Source organism: Crocodylus siamensis, chromosome 12 (genome assembly GCF_052110815.1).
Source record: "Crocodylus siamensis isolate JL-2025a chromosome 12, ASM5211081v1, whole genome shotgun sequence".
Taxonomy (NCBI): domain Eukaryota; kingdom Metazoa; phylum Chordata; order Crocodylia; family Crocodylidae; genus Crocodylus; species Crocodylus siamensis.
The window spans coordinates 7,394,612-7,416,041 of NC_143406.1; the positions used below are offsets into that span (position 1 = coordinate 7,394,612).

The window sequence follows — 21,430 nt, forward strand, 5'->3', positions numbered from 1 at the left end:
TTCTTGTTTTGTCGATGAGGATCTCAAAGTGGTGCATTTAAAAGGCTTTGGTTATCTCCCTATGGCAGATGGGGAAAATGCAGTCCAAAAGAGGTGAAACATTAATAGTGACAGAACCAGGAAGAGAAACAAAGTCTCCTGGCTCAGTTCTTATGGAAGAAACACGGAAATGAATTGGCTGATCTGCTTTCAAAGAAAAATGGGACTGGAAAGGAACTTCTAGAAGCCCCTCCCTACTCACGGCAGAGTTGCCCCTCTCTAAACCATCCCAGACAAATGTTTAAGCTGCACGGAAAAACTCGTCACAGTGCTGAAGATGGCACAAGGTAATCTGTCCCAGCGCTCGACTACCCTCATCAACAGAACGCGCTTCCCACCTTCCAAGTGCAACCTCCCTTGTTGCCAATTAAAATGATTACTTCTCCTTTCTTTCCCAGCCATCTGAAAGAACAGCTAACTGTTCTCCTCTTTAAAACAAACTGTTCTTGTGTTTGAAAACTATTACCAAATCTCCTTTCAGTCTCCTCATCTCCAGACTAAATAAAACCCACTTCCCTACAGTTCCTCCTATGTTGCATTTTCTAAAGCTCTTATCTTTGGAGCAAGTCCGGAGGAGGGCAACAATTTGGAAACACCATTCTTAAAGCCCAGTGCCAAACATTGCTACTACAAAGGTCCTTTTCCAAATAATTAGCACCTAGAGGCTGATTAAGCTGTATATGCTCACTGTAATGGCAATTATTAACCCTGGTTTGCAGAGGAGGAGAGATATAGGCTCACCAATGCTTCTAACATTATTTTATTACGCAGTTATGATGTCCACCAATGCAATTCCAGGAAGCACGGGAACTTGTCTGTGAAAGGTAGTAAAACAGTTTGGTATAGAAGTGCTCCGCATTACTGGCAACTGACCTCTGTATGTGTTGGGGTGGGGAGGGTCTCAAATGCCTATGATAGTATTTTCCAAATCTGACAGGTTTATGCCTCACCACCATTTGCATGCAACCCTACTTCCCTACCACAGCAAATGCCGGCGAAGGGAATCAGTGGTGGCGGCTGGAACAGGGAGCATGAGAATCAGCAGCAAGTGGAGGCAGTGCAGTGATTGCAATATGGGGGCGCACGAGAAAACTGGGGGTGAGAGAAGTGTCCTCAGCGGCTGAAATACAAGGGAGCACAAGAAAATAGGTAATGAGGAAAGTGGCAGTGGCTGATGCTTGCAGAGGTGCAAGAGTGACTTAAGTAGGTGGGCATGACCGGTGGCTGCCATGCTTTACACCCCCTTCCCCTCTATGAATCTTTCACATCCCTAGGGAGGTAGACCTCAGAGTTTGAGAAACTCTGGCTTATGACACAAGTTTAAATAGATGCCCATCACTGTCACCCACTGATCTCCTGTCTTCTCTCTCTCTGTTTCAGCACAGAGAGAACTGAGGATAAAGGGCAACTGAAGTTTACAGAAAGGCTTTGAGGGAAACTAAACCAAACCTGTTAGATTCCCCATCTGAAGCCTGCAATAGTCTTTCTTGGGTACAAGTCCAGGCTACAGCTACAAAGAATGACACTGAAAACAAAAAAGGAAATTTCCCTTTGGTGCGCAATGGCACTACCTCAGGCTGAAATACAGCAAAACACTCTGCTCAATAAAAGTAGCAGTGCTCAGAGCAAAAGCATAATGCTACTCCCTTGGAGATGACAAAATAAAAATAGCACCTTGCACAACTACAGCTGTCTCTCAGCCAAGGATCCACAAAGGCTAAGCCGGCCTGGCTATGCTTCGGCGGATAGTTAAGGGATACCAGCTCCCCTTCCTGAAATGCAGCCACTTTGGAGCTAGAAAGCAGCAAGCTGTTTACAAGCAAACAGCGCTGCTCACTGTAGACCTGGAAGTGACACATCCTGTGTGTATTTGAATCTGCTCATAAATTTAGGGAGGCAGAACCAATTATCTGAGCTGGAATCTGGCTGGGGCACAATTACCCAGGCTAGTATCAATAGTGTCTTGAGACTTTTTTTGAAGGCAAGGGATGAAATTCTGACCCTAAAGTCAGAGTGCTAGCCAGGGCTGGCAAAGACCCCTGCTTTACCCCCTGCTCTGGCACAAACAACCTGTGTGGCTCTGGGCAAGTCAATCTTTTCCCGTGCTTAAGCATCCAAACGGTAGTATGGAAATATCAGCACTGCTCTGCCTCCCACCAGGGGTGTCATGAGGATAAATGCATTAAAGATAGAGAGAAGCAAGGCTTTCATAGGCTGATATCTTTTACTGAGCCAACTGTGTAGTTGGGATAAAGTTTTTGAATGCCGCAGACATGCTTCATCAGGTCTGTGATCACAGGAACTGGGCACAGCATCTTAAAAGATAGTGAAGCGCTCAGATAATAGGGTGAGGCGGGTCACCTGAGTACATGGGATAGTACAAGTCAGATATAATTCTTTGAGCGGCAGCCATGAGCTTTTGCACCTGCAAACAAACGAGGCCACATGGAACAACACATGGACATCTGACTTCAAGAAGCGAGGGCACATTCAAGCGGATGGACAAGAACCGTGCACTCATATCTACAGCCCCCAAACTGCAGCCGGAGCTCAAGTTAAGACCCTTTAGAAAACACAGGCCCCAGCATGATCAGGATACAAGTCTACAGCTCATCTGACAGGCATCTCCTCCAGCATAAAAAAGGCCCTGCCAATGCTGAGTTCAGTTTGTAGAACACGGATAACAGTCAGGATAATTAAAAGGTGCCAGTTTTTCTCGTTCTTTGACCAAGAGGTAAAGAGAGGCCCCTGTGACCTGCAACAACATCATGCCAAGCTTATTGGTCAGCCTGGCACTTCTTCCTTGACGACTTCTCTGAGGCTCATCCTTCCCTCCTGGTTCCTTCTGCAACCCCCTGGCCTGCTGCCTTGATCACTGTGCTCCTTCTCCTCCTCCTCTGCCAGTCCATCCACAATGCTCTTGCCAGAATCACTCTCCTCTCTCACCACTCAGCTTATTTCTCCAGTCCCATCCCATGATCCCCACTTCCATCCTGTGTTGCATTCAGGCTCCTTACCTCTGTTCCATGCCTCTGTTCAGCCTCACCCCCACCTATATGGGCTTCCTTGTCTCAGCCTACACCGCTGGATGCATCCTAAGAGCCACTCAAAGCTCCTGTTTCCTCACTCCCCTGGTGGTTTTGCTCACACTTGATCTTGATCTCTTTTGATGCCATTTCTTAAGGGCACTGAGCAGCTTCTCAGCACCTTTGGCCTGTGAGAGCCCTAATCCTTAGGGCTACGGAGAGCCGGCTTCTACACCTGCAGCCGTTAAAGCACAGTAACGCTGTGTGTGGATTGACTTGGGACTAAAGCTAGTCCCAAGTCAGTCCACACAAACAGTGTTACTATGCAGCAAGGCATCTATACATGCGTTACTGTGCAGTAAATACTTGGGCATAAAGTTGATACCTGCATGACGAAGGTATCAACTTTATGCCCAAGTCAGCATAAGTTGCCATAGTTACTGTGCGGTACAGATGTGCACGTGTAGATGCATGTCTGTATTGCACAGTAATTTTTTGGGTACTGTGCAGTAACCTAAATTGCAAAGTAAATGTGCATGTGTAGATGCTCCCATTGGATTTGTATTATACAGTGCCAATTACCCTGGGGAGTAAGCAGCCGAATAATAGGAACTAAATCCTTGGCCTTGATCACAGCAAGACAAAAAAAGGCTAGAAAAGGCAGTGGAACTAGCCAAATTGGACTTTCCCTTGGTGTGCAGAATCCCAGCTGGTTTACCACCCAGCGTCACTGTTAACAATGGATCCACATGACAGGTTGTCTAGGATAGAAGAGAAGAACTTGAACTTCTGCCACCTGAGTTAAAAAGACCCAGCCCCATGAAACTAAGACCATAGCAGAGTTACCAGCTTCACAGACCACCCATCTACCTTGAAAGGAGGGCAGAGCACCACGCGGAGAGGGTGTTGATTGCACAACATGACTCCATGCCACGCTCTCCCAGCCCCTGCCATGCCTTATGTATTGGTGACTTGGCTGGGGGCTGCTGTGTTTAATGGCTTCAGCTAATAAACCAGCCCCTTTGGGTAAGCCATGGCAGGTTACAGGGCTGGTGAAGAAATGGCCCGAGGACAAAGACACAAGTGGCTCCTTTGTGCTTCCTTCCATGTGTGCATTGGACCAGGCAAGGGTGAAGCATAAGGACTTTGAGTTTTAGCATCCTCCTCCTCCTCCCAACACAGTCCCTGCTCCACCCAGGCAGAGCTGTTTTCTCAAGGCCCTCTTTCTCTGTGGTCAGCATGATGGCTCAGCGCACAGGGAGGGTGAATCAACACATAGCTCTGAAGACAGAGAAAGGGAAAGAAGATTTCTGGGCGTTTGCTTTGGGCCATATCCTACGTGCACGTGTGCGTGGGTTCATGTCAGCAAGTAATGTCCACTGATGATTAACTCAAGCATCAGGGATAATGAGAACAAAGAGGCAAGCTGCCTTCTTCCTGGTTACCTACATATGCAGGACAAGGAAAAGCAGTGGCAACAGGCAATTATTATTTTTTTTTTTTAGTGAAAGAGGTTTGTCTCAGGGAGGTCAACTTCCTCTGGAAAAATACTGTCTCCGTGACGCATGGAGAAGTCTTTGAATTCTGCCTCGCTTACTGAAGTGAGTTTCTTAAAGTGTCGCTCAGGTAGATCTACTGATGAGCAGATACAATGTTGGGGGTGGAAGGAAATATTACTTCTGCTAACCTCATTAAACTGCCCGACTTGTTCCGAAGCACTGCAGACCCGATATTCTTCAGCTCTGAAATGTTTTAATCCCACAATTTCATGGAGCTTTGAGTGCATCTAGAGACGTGCGCTGCGCTTTTCTCCCCACGCTACGAAAGCAGAGAGACAGTTTTGCAGGTTGTCCAAGACCCGCCTGTGAATTGAACAAAGCCCAGAGCTCTGGAAATCTAGCCTCTTTGTTACTTGTATCTGACTTGAAAAGTTGTGGTGCTGCTAAATAATTAGTCATAAACCAGAATGCGATTTTTTTTAAGACTGGAAAGTATGAGAGAGGGAGAGAATTACACTTTTTCAAAACTGATACAAAAGGTCTATGTTCTCTCAAACTTCACACTGTTGGCAAGGCAACGGGTTGCTAAACCCATGAAGCGATGAGTTAAAATTAATAAACCTGTGCTGTTAGCTCCCACATGTTTCTGTCATCTTATTATCTTTAAGTATATGACAGATTGCAAAAATTTTCCTATGCTCTGGAAAAAAACCCACAGTGCAGACTTATTTTAAAAAAACAGCTTGAAGTGTTGATTTTTCTTTACATTGGATTCCAGACATGCTGTACATTACATAAAAGTGCAGGAGAGACGCTATCAAAATCAGGCTCTTGTTAAAAAATGCCCTGTGCATCCTTCCAGAAATGCTCTTTGTTTGCTGAGAGTTTCGCAATGCCACACTAAAGCTCCTAAATGGACCTGGACGTCCATCTACCATCTTGTAATTCAGGTTTCATCCACATACTTGAATTGTCCTCCTGAGAGCATTGATGCGAATGCCTTCCCTGCCGTGGCATCAATGCACAATTTGTGGGGGGGGGGGGGACTCCAACCAAACAAGCCACTCGCTCAAATAAATTGTTCTCTTTTAAATTAGCTCAACCTCAAATAAGGTTCATGGATAAACTCTGTTGATGAACAACAATGATTGACTGCACGCCTGTAGCTCCATAGGATCAGCTCCAGCAGAACAATAGAGAAAGCAAATTCAACAGCCTCTGTTTTATGAACCTTGCTTCCAGGCCTTGGGCTGAGTATATAGGGATGAGCAATAAAAGTGCTACAGTTGATCTCCCTTGTGATGGTCTCTCACAGGGGTAGGCAACGCCTGGCATGGGTGCCAGAGTATGGCACTCGAAGGTATTTTGCTTGACTCACATGCCTCCAGGTGGGGAAGAGGCCGGGGCTACACAGCAACAGCAAGGATTGGGCCCCTCGTGGCTCCCCCGCCATCCACCCTTGGCGTACCAACATCTTACAAGTTGAAGTTGTGGATGTCTTTGGCACTCTGCCCAAAAATGTTGCTGACCCCTGGTCTAGCACCTACAGAAAGAAGCTTCTCTATCTTGTAACTCCTGTGTGATCTAGACCAGGGACTCGCATCACTTACCGAGTGACTTCAACCTTTATAATAACAGTGTACAAGTACACAAATGAGACATGCAGACACACACACAAACAGTATCCTCCTAGATCCTCATCAATCCTCTACATCCCAAAGAGTTCCAGACGTTCCTAAGTCCTCCATTATCTGCCCCTTAAATGCCAAGAGACATATGTACTTACCATTTAATTGGTGCATTCAATGATTTTGGCCACATTAACGCCCAGGAGCACACGTGTGAGAATCCTAGGGATTTTCCCTGCCTGGATTTAAAAGAGCCATCCCAGAAATGACCATGCGAGCCCAAAAACTAATTCCAAAGGAGCAGCAATTCCAGAGCAGCATGATTCATCTGCATTTTGGAAAACAACTGGGAAGAAACACTGAAATTACCATGGGACATTATATGCTATCATTAGTGTTTAGCTTAACATACCGGAAAGGTGAGTGGAACATTAACTACAGCATACTTATAATATGCATGAAATACATTGGGTTAGGGAACATCAGTATGGGAAGTGAGAGGTAAATGGGAAGAGCTAAAATAATCCTTCAGTATTATGGGCACTTTGCTACAGGCCCATCTGGTTTTTCTCCATACTTAGATGCTTATATAGAAATTCCTGTGTAAGAAATATTGGGGGGAAATATGGTACAGGGGGAAAAACTACAGTGTAGTTGTCCTCAGGTATCAAAACAGGTACATAGTAAATCATACGAGCTGTCATTGGGAATTTATTAGTCGAATATACCTAGGTTAAAAGACCATACAGCAGCATTAACGTGCCTTATATTTATAGAGCACCTTTTATCCTGAAGCATTATAACAACAGCTTATGATGAAAACGTCGTTCTAGTCTGCAGATTTCTAAAGCATTGTATAAATTGGGAGTTAAAGTGAGGATGGGTGAGTGTCATGATGTCTAAATTGAAATGGTGGAGAATATTTTGACAAACTGATTTCCAAATGAACTGTATCACCCCATGACCTCTGAAGCTGTTCACTAAAAACGGTTTGTTTTAAGAAATGTTTCAGCTCCAAAGACATCGGAGAAAGTGCTCGAGGTCTCAGCAAGGATGGTTTCAATTTTAAAAAAATGGATTTCCTAGCACAACATTGAAATTAAAGTTCGACATAAAGGGAAAAAAAATGAAATCTAAACTTTTTTCAAAATATTGAAACAAAACATTTTGCTTAAATCTAAACCAATTTTTTTTTTCTATGTGCTGGTTTGGGGGATACAGAGGTGTTAACTTTCCATCCTGGTCTAGGGTGTGAACATTTTTGGAAACTTCCTGAGGGTGGGAAAACCACTCTATTTTTATTTCTGGGGTCCTGGCAGTGCAACCCAACCCACCTCTCCCTTCAGCCCTCTAAATCCAAGTATTTCTTCCACTTGCTGCTGAAAGGCAGTGGCCCACAGCAGTCACTTGGCATCAACAATACTATCCAGAAGTGCTGGTGGCGTGAAGCACCGTATCATGACTTCTCTTGAAATTACGGGGAACCTGAATGTACATGCCGGAGTTAGTTGGTTTTTTTTTTTAAGCACACATCATGTTTTGCAATCCCTACCTTGTAACACAAAATGGGATTTTAATGAGCACAAGTCAGCCAAACTTTGGTTCTCCATCATGTTGTGACATGTTCTGAGAAATCATTGGCGCTTCCTGGATTTCCTGGGAAATCCCCAACTAGCTTGTGCCTGCATCTGACCTAGCATAGCCCAGGATTGCAGATGAGATCAGCTGAGATCACACCATGAAGATGGCCAGAAAATGACAAACCTTCTGTCTACATTAGTAATACAACTGATGGCAGGCTAAGGAGTCTCTGTTAATCTCTTCTTTGGGTCGTTTCATTATCTAAATCTACTTGTTATCAAAACAGTGGATTTCTGAAACAAAAACGTGGTTTAACCTTTTCACAATTCCTTGGAAAATCTTCACAAGAGCATCATTGCCATTTACTGAGTCAGTCCTAGGGCCACCTTGCCCAGTACCTTGTGTCACACTGGCCGAGAGTGGATGCTGAAAGGGGGTGGGACTAAGGTTTTTTCCCACTGTCCATCTCCCATTTCCAGCCTCCAACATTTGAGGTCCAGGAAGTTTTGATTCAGAGGCTGCACCCCTGGCTTCCAGGTTCAATAGCTAGTGCTATACCTTTCCTCCAAGAATTTGGCCAATCTCTTTTTGAATTGGGCTACATTGTCAGCTTCTGCAACATCTGGTGGCAATCAGTCCCACACTTTAATTACATATGGCGTGAAAAAGAAGGTCCCTTTCTTAGTTTTAAAATTAGTACCTGCTTGTTTCATTTCATGACCCCAAATTCTTGAATTGTGAGAGATGTTAAATAATAAATCCCTATTTACATTCTCTTTGCCATTTAGTGTTTTGTAAACCCTGCTCATGCCCCTTTGCAGGCATCTCTTTTAAACTGAATAGGCCTCACCTCTTTAGTCTCTCCTCACATGCAAGCCCCTCCATAATCATCCTTGCTGCCCTTCTCTGGACCTTCCCTAGTTCTTCTACATCCTTTTTAAGGTGTGGGGAGTGGACCAAAACTGGGCATGGCATTCAAGGTGTGGACGCACCATGGATTATAAAGGGGCATAATTTTATTTTCCATTTTGTGTATAATTCACTTCTTAATAATCCCTAGCATTTTGTTTGCCTTTTTGTTGGCTGCTGAGCATGGAGCTGATGTTTTCAGCAAATGGTACACAATAACTCTTTTCTGTGCAATAACATCTAATGTAGACCCCATCATAGTGGAGGTATAGTTTGGGTTATTTTTGCCCATGCCCATCACTTTGCAGTTGTCTACGCTGAATTTCAGCTGTCATTTAGTTGCCCATTAGCTTGACAGTGCCAGATCCTTCTGTATGTAGTTCTTCTTAGTCCGCCTTGGTCTCTAGCTCACTCTCAACACATTTCAGTGAGAAGATTGAACACAATCAAACTGGAATGCAACCATGTCTATGTACCACCACTGCTCCCTGTTGGACATAATTATGTATGTCAGCCTGACTACTGCTACAAATATTAGTTGATATGGAAGGTACTCGTGATTTTTGGAACAGATACAATAGTAATAATAATTAAAAACAAGATTCCAGCCCTTGTTCTGCTCACTAAATCCTGCATGATAATGAATGCAATGCAAATTCTTTGGGCAACTGATTCACTTTTGCTTCCATCTTCTAGTCCTATTTTAGTCAAACAAGTCCTTGTTTTAGTCAAACAAGATTATCTAGTAGAGAATCATAGAAAATTGAAGACTCCGTAAGAATCACAGCCTTAAGGTCATGGGTTTTTTGTTTTTAACCAATTTTGACCTCAGTGTGTAAGGCATGATGGCCACAACTTGATTACTGCGCGCTAGAGAAAGACATAGTGCAATGTATGATTTTGGAGGCAATGGCTTGACAAAAAAAAAAAAAAAAAAATCCTAAAGGAAAATATAGTCCCTTGAATTCATTTTCTAAAATGTTATCTGTGGAACAAAGCTCAAGTGCCTGGAAAGAACTGTAAAAACAGCCGGGAACAGACAGCTCACAAGAGCCCTGAAATTGTAACAGCATATGTAGGTGACACTGAAATGTTAATCCTTTCTCAGAACATTAGCCAAAGCGCTGAAAGATACCAATGGCTTTATTCTACATGCTCGCATAGATTTGATGCTTAGGAAGTGGGCCAGACACAGCAGAGGCAGATCCTTCACAGTGCACTCCACTTAACAGCATGGACTTTTGTCAGTCTCAAGGCTATGCACTTACCTAAACTCATTGTGATACCTGGACTATGTTTCTTGCACCTCGTTAAGGCTCCCTTACCTATTTTCTTGGATTACCTGATGCATCTAATAGCTGCCATGAAACTCATGGGACTGAATCGAGTCCCAGTTGATTCAGAAGTCTTGATATTGAGTTTCCTACTCAGTTTAATCTAATATACAGTTAAATATGAACTACAAAATAGACAGTGGGGGAAAAGTTAGTGGGCATTTGCTACAATGCAAGCAACAACAAGAAAAAAGACTGATATTGTATCGTGCAATTATCCAATATGCACAGAAGTAGTGGATCACTGTATTTCTAATGCACCTTGAAATCTGACTTGCATCAAACCCTTATTGCTTGATCCTATGAAGCCTACTGCTAGGTGATTTCTAGGGTTTTCAGGAGCAGGTGCTCTTAAACCTGAAGTGATTTCATGCGTGAACAAATGGTAACATAGGAGATATAACAAAACTTAGTTTCATTCTATCTGTTATCTCTTATATCTATAACCAAAGATTTGGTTTTAAAACAAATACCAATTGTAACCTGTGTCCTGCCTCCCCTCCCAACACCCTTTGATACTATATTAGATCAGTTCCTCCTACCATCTACTTACTATTAGTGCCCTCCCTTGTCTTTGTACTTTTAAAGTCTTGTCACCCACATGGCAGTGGGTATCCAAGGGCATTAGCTTCCTCTCAGAGTAACTGATACATTGCAATATAGGTCACAGATAGCAGGCCTGGGGGAAAAAAAAAAGTCTAGGGCTGAGGGCCACAAGGAAAGCAAGAGGGCTGGTGTGTGTCCAGGCTTGTCAACAGCATATTCACACCTATTTTCCAAAGAACTGTAACACTGCAGCACAACCCTGTTTGGTAGTAAAAGGAAGTTTAAAATGATGAGTCAACTTCTGCAAAACAGCTGGGGAGGAGCATTTATATGAAATAGTACCAAACAGCAAGGAACAAAGAAACTTGTTCATGCTTTCCAAAGAACAGAGGCAAATAGCTTCTGTAACATAAACAGCTGAGAACATGTAGGATTTTTATCCCCCTACCCTCAATGACATTGTGTGTCACTATGGGAGATGTGGTGTGTTTGGTCATTAAGCCTCAAAATGTTAGAGCTACGAGCTGTTACTTAGCATATAACATCTCAGAAAGGAACATTTAACATGGCTCATTAGAGATAAGCTGATTTGATGAAACTCAAGCTGGTGAAACTGAAGCTTTATTGGAGCCAAAGGGGAGCTCTATCATTGATTTCAGTGGAATGAGAGTTCCACACAAGGCATCTATCATGAAACAAAGTAAATCCAAGAAGAAAAATGGTTTATTTTTGTTCCGATTACTAAAGTTCTCAGTGTGCCATCTGAGTTCTGGGCAGTCACCTTTCCAACTTGGAACTGATTTTTCTTTCATTTTTGAAATTGCTCCTTTATTTAAGCACAAACAACCCCCAAACAAACAAAAATACCCTACTCCCCTCCCCCAACTTCTTATGGCCCATTCCGACTTTTATGCCCTGGATGTTTCTTAGTATTTTCCTTTTTATGCAGAGGAAATGCCTGCATATAGCTCACTGATTTATTGTGGCATTTTCTTCAAGCTTAGTCTGATCTTTAGATCATCCAAATCACACCAAGTGAGGACAATTTAACCACCGGCTCCATAATACGGCTGATTTGGGAAATCTGCATAAACACATCCGCCATGCGAGGGAAATAGGTGGCCTGATAAAACTAGACTTAAGTAACTGTGCCTTTTCTTTCCTTCCTAGCGCATGAACAGGGTGTTGCATACATTTTCAGGGGAAATGCAGAGAGAATCTGTCTAGCCTTGAGGAACCAAAACCTCTTCGCTTCAGCATCCGAAATGCAAGATCTGGCATGTAGCCTCTTTACCAAAGCATACAGGAGGCAAACGGCAAGGACTGAACACCCCTTTTATTTGAGAACACGCAAGAACGTGATGGAAACAAAACCGAGCCCCGCAAGACCCGTTTCCACTGGAACATTTTCTGTGATGCATCTTCCAAGCGCTTCCAGTCCGAACCGGGTTTCCGCTTCGCTGGGGCCAGCTCCTTGCAGTGCCCCAATGCAAGCTTCATCTTCAAAAGCTGGTTGGACTTCACCCCAAACCCTACAGCTGGTGAATAAAAGATATCACCCCCCCCCCAAAGAACTCAAACCCAGAAAAGTCCCCAAACAAAAACAACCAACCACAAAAGAAAAAGCCCCAACACCCCCGCAAAAAAAGCCCCAAAACAAACTCCCGCACACCAATACAAAAACTCTAAAAGTCCCAAACCCCGGCCCGCTTCTCAAGTGTCGGAGCAGGGCAGGCACACCGCCGCCACACACGCAGGCTCCGACATACTCTGACCCCGCTGCCTAGTGCGGAAGCGGAAGTCAGCTGAGCCAAAAGCGGAAGTACGGTGAAAGGGGCGGGACCAAGCGTCACTTTTCCTGCCGGAAGGCGGGAACGCTCCGTTCCCACTCTGCCCCTGCTCTGGCGGAAGCGAGCGCGGGTTGGACCTCGCGTCCCCTCGTTTATTTCCGGTTTCCGGGAGGGGACGCCGGGCCCCGTCCGGTCCCGCCTCCCTGGGCGGCCATCTTGGATGGTAGCGACGGCGCCGAGGGGGCCCCGCTGTTGCCGCTCGCCCCTCCCCAGGCCCGGAGCGGCCCGGCCCGCGGCCCAGCGCGGAGAGGTGAGCGGGGCCGTGCGCGGGGCCCGGCTCGGGCGCCCCGGGAGTACCGCGCGGTCTGAGAATGAGGCCACGCTGCCCGCGCTCTCGAGCCTCGCCGCATCTCGGCAGCTCCTTCCCCGCGTTGCCAGGGCTAGCCGTGGCCGGAGGCAGGGTGCCGAGCGACACTCGCGGGCCTGGTTTCAGCACCGATGTCCTTTCCGCGAGATGCGCTGGTTTTTTGTTGTTGTTGTTGTTTTTTTGTTTTTTTTTAACTGAAACGTGCCTTGCGTGGGGCAGCGCTGGTCGGGGTTTCACGAGAGCCGCGTCTCGGGGCTGTTTGGGTTTAACACCAAGAGAAACTGTAGCCGCGGTTGCAGGGGTGCGGCGTTGTGGCTGCGTCCGTCAAAGGATGCCGCGTTTCCATCCAGGAAGAGCAGACGCTTCCTCCGCCAGACAAAGGGGGGTGATACCCAAAAAGCTTGCCAAGAAAACCTTCCCCCACTATTTGAGTCAGTCTAATTAAACTAAAAGGATCCCATTTACCCAGAGAATCTCGTCTGCCTCAGTCATGGCCGTTGTTTCGCTTGAAACAGCTGGGCAAGGAGGACACCCTCAATAGGTTGAGGTGTGAGTGAAGCTAAGTGGGAAACGACTGGCGAATTGGGAAAGGAAAGCGACGTAGTTTTAGGCCGAGGGTTTTCTGCTGGGCGAGCGGAGGAGAGAAATGTTCTGGTCGCTTGGAGGCTGGTGGGGAAGAAACGCGGTTGTACTTTTCATAAGTGTTGTTGCTGTTGTTGTTTCTGGCTCTGGCTTCGCTCTCCGTCTGTAAAGTCTATGAGCAAGAGACAGTTTGAGTCCTGCATTTGTACGGCATATAAGGCATGGCGGGACTGCGTCGCTCCAGAATATAGCGACTTAATTTAGTTTTTACCGAACCATTGGTGCAGCGCTTACAATCTGCGAATCCATCGGTGCATCTAAGAGCTGGAAGGCACCTTGCAAGATTGTCGGGTCCAGCCCCTTGCGCTAGGCAGGAAAGACAACTTAAGGGCTGGTGGGAGGACAGGAAAAGGGAGGGAATTGAGGGAAATCATTGGAAAAAGGTGCAGAGGGTTTAATCTATTAATTTCACGCTGCATGTTGCAGTTCTGGTACTGTGTTCAGTCTGTGTCAATATGTGTAATTTCGTAGAACAGATGAGTCTAGTGGTACTTAATGGGATTTCAGACTTTATTGCACGCAGAAAACTCTCCAGCTCAGTGGGTAAGCATGCATTTGCTTTCATGAGTAACTGCTGCTGTGTTCTCACACTGAGATCATTCCTGTTTTTTCCTAGATGAGCAACAATACTAATAAGAGAGCACCAACTACAGCAACACAGAGACTTAAACAGGACTACCTTCGAATTAAAAAAGATCCAGTGCCTTATATTTGTGCTGAACCTCTCCCATCAAATATCCTTGAATGGTAAGAATCAGAGCAAATTAGTTTTCAGAAAAGCATGGAGAGATCCAGGTCATAGAGTCTGACGCTTCCTCCCTTCCCTTTGCTCTTCGTTTTGTACTGGTGTTTTCTTTGGGGAGAGAGGTGTAAGCACCTACTCTGGACTCCTTTAAGAGTCAATTGGACGTTTATCTTGCTGGGATCCTGTGACCCCAGCTGACTTCCTGGCCCTGCTGGACTCGATAATCTTCCGGGGTCCCTTCCAGCCCTAATGTCTATTAAATCTATGAGAGGTGGTAAAAGGAGGAGGTGTTTTAGATATGAAGCAGCTTACTAAACAAATAAACACTTGTATGATTTGTTTTGTTTTCCTTTGGAAACTTGATGGCTCTCAGTGGGCTGGAGTGTGCTCCTCTAAAGCAAACTTCTTTTGCTTCCTTTAGGCACTATGTTGTACGAGGACCTGAAATGACGCCATATGAAGGTGAATATTAGCTCATAGCCAAAGTGCACATGTACTGCTCGTGGCTCTAACAGTTGTTATACATCTGTATCTGTCTGCTGACTAAAAAAGTACCTCTCCATGCAGTGATTTGCTTCAATTTTAAAACTAACCTTGGCCTGTGACTTTCATGATGCCTCTTGAAATGTGATCGTATTAGCATTATCCTCTGATGATTTCTGTTGCATCAAATGCTTCTAACAAAGACAGCAGTTTGTATGTTTGAGGGTGTTAGGATGATTAGTTTTGATGTGTTTGGTGCATATGTTTTATTTTATGTTTTATAACTGTTTCAGGAAAAAAAATGTTTCTGAGTACAAAACAAATCATTGATGTTTTTCTTTATGTAACACAGGTGGCTATTATCACGGGAAACTGATTTTCCCCAGAGAATTTCCCTTTAAACCTCCTAGTATTTATATGATAACTCCTAATGGAAGGTTTAAATGTAACACAAGGTAAGGATTTTTTTTGTAACGCTTGTGCTATTAACCCCTTTTTAAAACATGTTTAAATGTGTAAACTGTTCCTCTTTATTAATGGCAAGGAATTAAATGCATTGGTTGTTTTGTTTTTGAAGGTTATGTCTTTCAATCACTGATTTCCATCCTGATACATGGAATCCAGCTTGGTCAGTCTCCACAATCTTGACAGGCCTCCTTAGTTTTATGGTGGAAAAGGGCCCCACATTGGGGAGCATAGAAACTTCAGAGTTCACAGTAAGCACTTAATGATACTATGTTGGGTTTTCTTTTTCAGGTCAGTGTGTGTTGTTCATGGACCGATGGTTAGAGCAGAAGCCTGGAAACCATTAGTTCTGGGTTCTAAAGCTAGCTGTACCATTGTCTGTTCATAAAGGAGGGGGGCAGAAGAAAAGTTGTTTGAAAGAACTTAGGGTCAAGGATCACAGGTGGAAAATGCATGCAGTGCCTCAGTGCTGGAGTTTCTGGCTACAAAGTTAAATGTTTCAAATTGGCTATTTTTTATATTAATAGGTGGATGGAAATTCAGTGGTAGCTTGAATAAATTAGCTTCAGATTGCAGGGAGGGATTTTATAAGGTGTTTTTCTCTTGCACCCTGGATTCTCTGTAAAAACGTAGCTACTGCCTGTATTAGCATATTTCTGAGAGCGCCTCCCCAAAATGGCATAGTTGGGTAGTTGCAAACTATGGACAAACATTGAGATTAAAATAAGGAGTCTTGAAGAGTTGGGTTTAGAATGCCATTAGTGGTGAATCCATATTCAGAAATATTAGCAATTTAGTAGGTTAGTGCCTTGCAATATTCTCACTTGAAATAACCCAGTGCTTTAAGGTTTAAAGTAATATGTTTTGAAATTTTTATTTCCAAGCTGATATTTTCTCCTTTGTTGCCTTGACAGAAAAGACAACTTGCTGCACAGAGCTTAGCATTTAATTTAAAAGATAAAGTCTTCTGTGAGCTGTTCCCTGAAGTGGTGGAGGTAAGAAGGTTCATTTGACTGCCTTATTTTTATACCCTGTGTTATACATAAGCATGCAGATAGTGCAAATTAACTGGCCAAAGGCTTGCAGAAGACTAGTAATTCTTGTGGTCTACCTGCTTAGGCCTGAAGATTAGTGCCACTTTCCTTTTACTCCCCAGCTTATTGGGCATACCTTTCGCAGAGCTCCAGCCTTGTGAATATCCTGGTGTCCAGTTTGTCCTCTTCAGGGATGTGCGAATGGTGAAGCAAATGGACCCAGACTTTTTGTACAGGATTCCTAAAACAAACATTCTTTAATTTTAGGGAGCATAAGATATTTAAATTTACATGGATCAAGGTAAAAATGATGATGATGAAATACCTACATACTATATGGCATTTGATTAGTCCTCTTGAATCCAAGTATCTCTCTCTTTTCCCTCTTTTCTCTTTCTTTGGTTAACTTCCTTTAACTTTTCTTGGTCATGCACTGAACCTCCCCCCACTTTGTTCCTCTTTTTCTCCTCTGTCTCCAACTTCCCTTATCTGAATCTGTAAATGGCAGCATTGAAACACAGTTCCTTTGTTTGGCTTTTGGAGAAAATAAATTCCATCAGCTTTCCCAGAAATCTTGGGGAAAAAGCTTGGTTTCACCACCTACATTGCTGTTGGGCAGTGTCCTGTAACTTTTGAGAGGGAGAGGGGTTATGACACTTGCTAGTGTCCAGAGTTGAGGGCTGGAGTTACCCATCAAGTTCATAATCTCAAATGGAATTCATAAGTTGTACATAGACCGTCTCCCAGTCATCAGCCAAATTACTGCCAGTTGATGCAGATGCTGGAGAAGTGGGAAAATATGCAGGAAGCCCTTTTTTACTGTGCTCGTACCGAGTGTTTCAGAGCACAAAATGAGGCCAGCTAATGCTATTAGCAGCACTCATAGTGCTGGAGGGAATATTTGTAAGCCATAGTAGTAATCAGTGAATTAGTAGCTCTAGGACCTTCGTAAGAGTTTTTGAAGCAGCACATCAAAGGGATCCTGATTTCAGAAATTGGTTACCTGTGGTTTCTATTGCATCCATATTCATTCAGACGTAGAGTTGGTAGGATTTTGACAGGTAGCTATCTGCATTCATGGCTCTTCCTGTTTAGCTCTGTTCCCCCTACTGAAGAAAACAATGCATCTGTTCCTCTCCAGAGATCAAAATTCTTAAATTGTTTCTGTGGGTATGGTGATAGCTTGGTTGTCCGAGATGCATATACTTTTGGGGCATACATAAGTATTTTAACATTTTTTATATATATATATATATATATATATATATATATATATATATATATATATATATATATATACGCACGCACGCACGCACGCACGCACACACACCTGAGTACCTAGCCCTGAGACAAGGATCTCAGGATTCTGATTTCTTCTGTTTTAATCTTTTGAGAATTGCTGGCTTATTCATAATTTTTAGGAGGTACCTAAGTGCACTTTCCCACTCAAGGGTCTATACAGTGAAATTAGTCCCATTTTTAAATAAAATTAAAATGAGCATTTGACCTGGTGCTCAGGTAACGTACAGCTGAATGCTAAAAGCTGAATATATTTTTTTCTAAATGGCTCTTCAGGTGTCATAGTTACTGTCTACAAACATTTACGATTTAAGATGTAGGTTTCTAGGATTGTGCAAATGGATTTAATGTAGTTGTATTAAAAAGCAGATTTAGATCGAATGTTTTGCCAAAGTTGTCAGCAGCCAAGCTCCTTGGACTAAAGTTATTTCAGGGATATATATTGAAATGGGACATTTTCTGCCCAAATCTGTTCTTTGCAGTCATTAGACTTTAGTAACACACAAGGAATTGTTTCAGAACCTTTCATCTACTTCATTTACATTGGTTCTTTTTATTTATGTATTTAATTTCATTCCAGGAAATCAAACAAAAACAGAAAGCACAAGAAGAGCTCAATAATAGACCTCCAACTCTCCCGCTACCAGATGTTGTCCCTGATGGGGAAGCACACTATGGTCAAAACGGGGTACCACTTCTTAATGGGCATGTACCACTGGCAGCTGCCAATCATCCGGGTCTCCAACAGGCCAATCGTAACCATGGACTCTTAGGAGGAGCTTTGGCGAACTTGTTTGTTATAGTTGGTTTTGCAGCCTTTGCCTACACAGTCAAGTATGTACTGAGAAGCATAGCGCAAGAATGAGGAGCATTACAGAAATCCAAGACCAAATTAGTGGTAGTTGCAGAATGAGTGGGACTCTTTGGGCATCAGACTTTGACACTGGGATAAATATTTGTGCTACCAGGATGCAGGTAAAATACTGGTTGGCTCATGGGTTTAATTTGAAGCACGTGCAGTTTGTCAGAAAGGAAAAAAAAAAAAAAAAAGATGTTCTGCTCTCAATTCCTGTTGTCCTCACTACAGTTTGGTAGTGACTCACTGGCAAGTCAAAGCATTATTGATGAGAAGTGGCATTTTTAGTGCTTTGATTTTTATAGCACTTATCCATTCTCTTTTCAGAAATTAAAAACCTTTTAAGGAAATACGGCTTTTTATGAGATTGAACAATTTTTAAAATGATATTTGAAGACACATATCATATGTTCTGCATAAAACTTAGCTGAGAATTTCATTGGAAAGGGTCAAGGTATATACATTTGGAATAAGTAAAATGCAAGTTTCCTCACTCTGTTTTGGAAGGGCCTGGTTCATTGTGAACATTGGTGCTACAGAAAGTAGCTGGTACATTTTGTAAAATAGAATGGACATCATTGCATATCTAGTCGATACTAGTGATTTAGATGAATTGGAAAGGAACACTGAGCGTGTTGGTTAAATGTGTTTTCAAAATTGTCACAGTAAAATCTAAGAAAGTTCGATTTGGGCAAAGGGAAGCGCAGTTGCCAGCCTTTAAAGGCTCTTGGCCAGCAAAAAGCATTAATTGGTTTTGGTGTTTTTTGCATTTATTTAGTAAAAATTACGGTTTTTACATTTTGGAAGTTCTTGTCATTTAAGTGAAACGAGCTATTTTATTTTTGACCACAAGGTGCCACTGCTCAGTTTAAAATTAGTCTGCAAAGAATGAAGCATTTGTTACATTTTCAGAAGAAACATCTCTGGATTTGTTGGATTTGGGTTTTTTGGTAAGTGAAATGGCATTACCCTGAGGCTGTAAAGAGGCTGAATACCAAACCGGCTTCTTACAAGACAAGTGGATTCTTCTGAAAGGCCACTCACAACAGTAGACTTGTACTCCATGCATACAGTCAGCACTGCTTACCTTGAGCGACCCTATTTTCAAACTCTGTTACCAAAAAAAAAACCTAAACTGTAAGAGGCTTTTTGTTTTGTCTGAATTTTATAGAGCCTTTTTTTGTTTCTATTGCATTAGTTTTGCTATTGCCCCATCAGATGACTAACAGTTAAATTCCAATGGATGGTAACGAGGTTATGATTATATGAATATGCACTAAAACTACTAGCGTAGTTTGACAATCTGAAATGTTACTTTTATAGCTCATACCTTATCTTTCCCTTATGACTTAATCCTAAAGCTTTGACTTATCACAGAGACAAACTTCCTGTGCCTTTGAGAATTGGCAGTGGCTTCTAGTCACCAAGCAAATGAAATACTTGCTCGTTGTTGTGCTATCATAAAGACTGTAATAGGTGTTGGCAGGGTAAAAATATGAGCTGCATTTTTTTTTGTTAAATTTTCTAAAGAGCCCAATAAATGTTACCTCATGTATTTAAGAATGTGTTTTTTTTCCCCCTGGGCTGTTTTATTTTCCTTTACTGGTTATTGATGTTTGGTCTCTGCTTCTGCTTGGTACTTTGAAATAACCATTGAATTAGGGGGGGAAATAATGGTAAACCCATGAGCCATGTAGCATAGATAATCAGTATATATGTGCTGTGATCAGTTTTCTGGACTAGGTATGGATTAGCAGAACTAACACACATAGCTCCATACTAAAGGAATCTTAAAGCAGACATTAATGTGAGTTGGGGCAGGGGGGGAGCGTATGGGAAGGTATTGTTTTAAGACATGTATTTATAAACTTTTTGGAAAAAAATTGAATTTTGTTTTTGATCAAACTTTTATTTATAATTGGTTTTTAATTTGCCTCTTGTATGTGCTTAAACTGCTCCTGTTAAGAGAAGCGCCAGTTGTACCTGTGTCTAGAAATGATTTTGTTCTGTCAGTCTTGGAAACGTGTTATGTCTTTTCTGCAGTGATGGAGAATTTAAGATTGTTTTATATGGGCTGTTTTTTTTTTTTTTTTCCTGTGGGGGTTTTTTTTTCCCCTCCCCCCAAAGCATACAGGTCTGTAGCAAAGGTTGAGCTGCCTCTTTAAATCTTAATATCATCAAACCCCACTTGAGACCTTCGTAGTATGCTGCCTGTGCTACTATTGTCATTCACTACAGGCAGCAGTGTAAGGAGCCTGCTATGCAGAATGGGGTGGTTTTTTTTTCTTCTCTCATGGAACCTTGTTGGGCCTCAGGAATGAAGACCAAGGCTAGGAAAACGGCTATCGTACTTTTGAGCCATCTGTGAATACATCTAATTGAGGTGAAAGGATTAATAAAATCAAGAGGATATTGCTTTTCAAAAAAACAAAACAAAACAGTACTTTTATTGCGTGGCAGGGAGTTGGCCCCATAATCAGCTGTGGACATCTGAAGGCAGAGTATCTTAAAAGGAAAAAAAAAAAGTGCCTCAATTGGGAGCGCAAAATTGATACTAGTTACAAAACCCTGAATATGCTGCATTTTTTGATGATTTAGAGGTTTTTTTTTGTTTTGCTTTTTGAAACGGAGCTCGTCTTCCACCAGTGATTTTTCTCTTTGACATCCTGGAGACTGAGAATGAGTTGGTGGTGATTTCAGGTGCTATTTGGGAAAAATTAGGAGCTGAAGCTGACTTGCTGCCCCCTCCTTGTCCCCCTCCCCATCTTTTTATACATGTCCTTTGCTGTTATGCCTTTGGTAGCAGAGTACTTATCCCTTGCAGTGTAGGTTTATTAAATAACATTTATTACAATATGCAGTTTCTGATCTTTGATTTTGTTACCAAAGTCAGTAGATGAAATAAATTTTGCCATGCAAAAATATGATATCACGCCCCGAGGCAGTATGTTATCTCAACGACACAATAAAAACGAAAGCTGTCCTTTAGTGTGTTATGCTGGTATCTTTGCCCTTCACTTCCGTGGTGCATTTCCATAGAGTAAGACTGTCGTGCACAGCTGGTGGGGTGGATTTACCACTCGCTTGGAACGTCACATCTTGACTGTAGCCTTCTAAAAAATACAATTTTTTTTCTTTTTTTGAATGACGGTTTTTGGATCTGTATGTAGTTAATGTTTTCCCCTGA

At 42.8% G+C, this 21,430-nt stretch overlaps 1 protein-coding gene across 1 annotated transcript; it reads left to right on the plus strand.

Moving 5' to 3' along the window:
• Window positions 1-12,490: 12,490 nt before the first annotated feature.
• Window positions 12,491-20,772, plus strand: UBE2J2 (ubiquitin conjugating enzyme E2 J2). The gene is made up of 7 exons (XM_090024316.1): window positions 12,491-12,662; window positions 13,978-14,108; window positions 14,528-14,568; window positions 14,942-15,044; window positions 15,167-15,305; window positions 15,969-16,049; window positions 17,968-20,772. Exons 1-7 carry the CDS (start codon window positions 12,573-12,575, stop codon window positions 18,250-18,252), a joined length of 870 nt encoding a protein of 289 aa, XP_089880442.1. The 5' UTR covers window positions 12,491-12,572; the 3' UTR covers window positions 18,253-20,772.
• The last annotated feature ends 658 nt before the right edge of the window (window positions 20,773-21,430 follow it).